The sequence below is a fragment of the Temnothorax curvispinosus genome, unplaced genomic scaffold, assembly GCF_003070985.1.
Source record: "Temnothorax curvispinosus isolate PA1 unplaced genomic scaffold, ASM307098v1 QBEX01011370.1, whole genome shotgun sequence".
Taxonomy (NCBI): Eukaryota; Metazoa; Arthropoda; class Insecta; order Hymenoptera; family Formicidae; genus Temnothorax; species Temnothorax curvispinosus.
This window is the reverse complement of record NW_020221150.1, coordinates 10,741-12,135: the sequence shown is the minus strand read 5'-3', so window position 1 is coordinate 12,135 and position 1,395 is coordinate 10,741. Positions and strand designations below refer to the sequence as shown.

At 41.4% G+C, this 1,395-nt stretch overlaps 1 protein-coding gene across 1 annotated transcript; it reads left to right on the top strand.

The window, feature by feature from the left end:
* Positions 1 to 205: 205 nt before the first annotated feature.
* Positions 206 to 944, top strand: LOC112461430. Its single transcript, XM_025026673.1, has 2 exons — positions 206 to 400; positions 541 to 944. The coding sequence occupies exons 1-2, from the start codon at positions 268 to 270 to the stop codon at positions 762 to 764; spliced, it is 357 nt and encodes a 118-aa protein (XP_024882441.1). The 5' UTR covers positions 206 to 267; the 3' UTR covers positions 765 to 944.
* Positions 945 to 1,395: the final 451 nt, after the last annotated feature.

Genomic DNA, 1,395 nt, shown 5'->3' with positions numbered 1-1,395 from the left:
CCCCCCCGACCCCGCCACCGACCCCCCCGACCCCGCCGCCAACCCGTCCGACCCCACCACCGGTTGGCGAATGCAGACATGGCGATCTACTGCCGCACGAATGTGTATGTACTAAATTCTACGAATGCAAATATGGTCGCAAAGCTGTGCGTGACTGTCCGGTCGGTCAGCGTTTCAATCCTTCAACGAAGACTTGCGAAGTGGGAGACTGCAATACAACTCCGCCACCTCCGCCACCCGTGTGCCAGGAAGGCGAATTTCTACCTCATGAGTGCCAATGCAATAAATACTACCAGTGCAAGAACGGTCGGAAGGCTCTGCGTGAATGCGACCAGGGATGGCACTTCGACAATTCAACGCGGCGATGCATTCCGGGGAACTGCAACAATCCTAAACCAAGGTGCGTGAACGGCGATGCAAAGAAACACGAATGTGGCTGCGATAAGTATTATAAATGCAATAATGATGATTGGCTCCTCGAGCATTGCGCAGAGGGTCTACATTTTAGCGAGACTAAAAAAATATGCATGAATCCATTAGATGCGGGCTGCGACAAAAACGTGAAACCTAAACCTGGCGATTGCCCAAGTTCTAGTCCCTCAAAATGGGCTCACGAGTGCGACTGTAGATTATATTACCAGTGCGAAAGCGGAAAGAAGAAATTATATGACTGCAGTTGGGGCAACTACTTCAACATTGCTAATCTGAAATGCGATGTCGCGTCAAAGGTAAACTGTAAAAATAATTGGGACGACTGGGTATAGGTAACTATCGATTTTGAAAAAAGCTGGACAACTGGATGTAGATAACCATCGATTTCAAAGGAAGCATGAAAAGGTTGAGAGTAACGAGAAGCAAATTGCATATTTGCTAAAACTATACTGCTGTATTTGTAGGAGTAGAGAATTTTGTTAAGATATTTTAATAAATCTGATAATCTAAGATTGTGTTAAAATTCTTTTATTATTTCGATCTCCTGATAGCGTATACGACACACACGAATACATAATTTCTTACTTCCAATTCAAATAAAAGACATAAAAATGAAAAGAGGTCTCTCTCTTTCCTCTCATCTCTTTCTTTTTATATACAGGGAATTTCCCTGAAGTTTTATTGACCTGGAACATCCTGTATATATAAAATCTGTCTCTCTTGATAATTTAAAGCAAAGTATAAATATAAAGATGCGTCATATACGTGAATCATTTTCTACGAAATAATCTCATTATCAGCGAATTACGCGATGCATTGTATTATCACCAGAAATTAAATTACATATGTTTCAAGAAATAAGTATAACAAAAAATTATCAATAAAAATTTTCTTTCTCCCAACTTTACTCATGACCACCGCGAATCTTGTCACTCATCCTTAAATACATTCGCCCGGTTCATG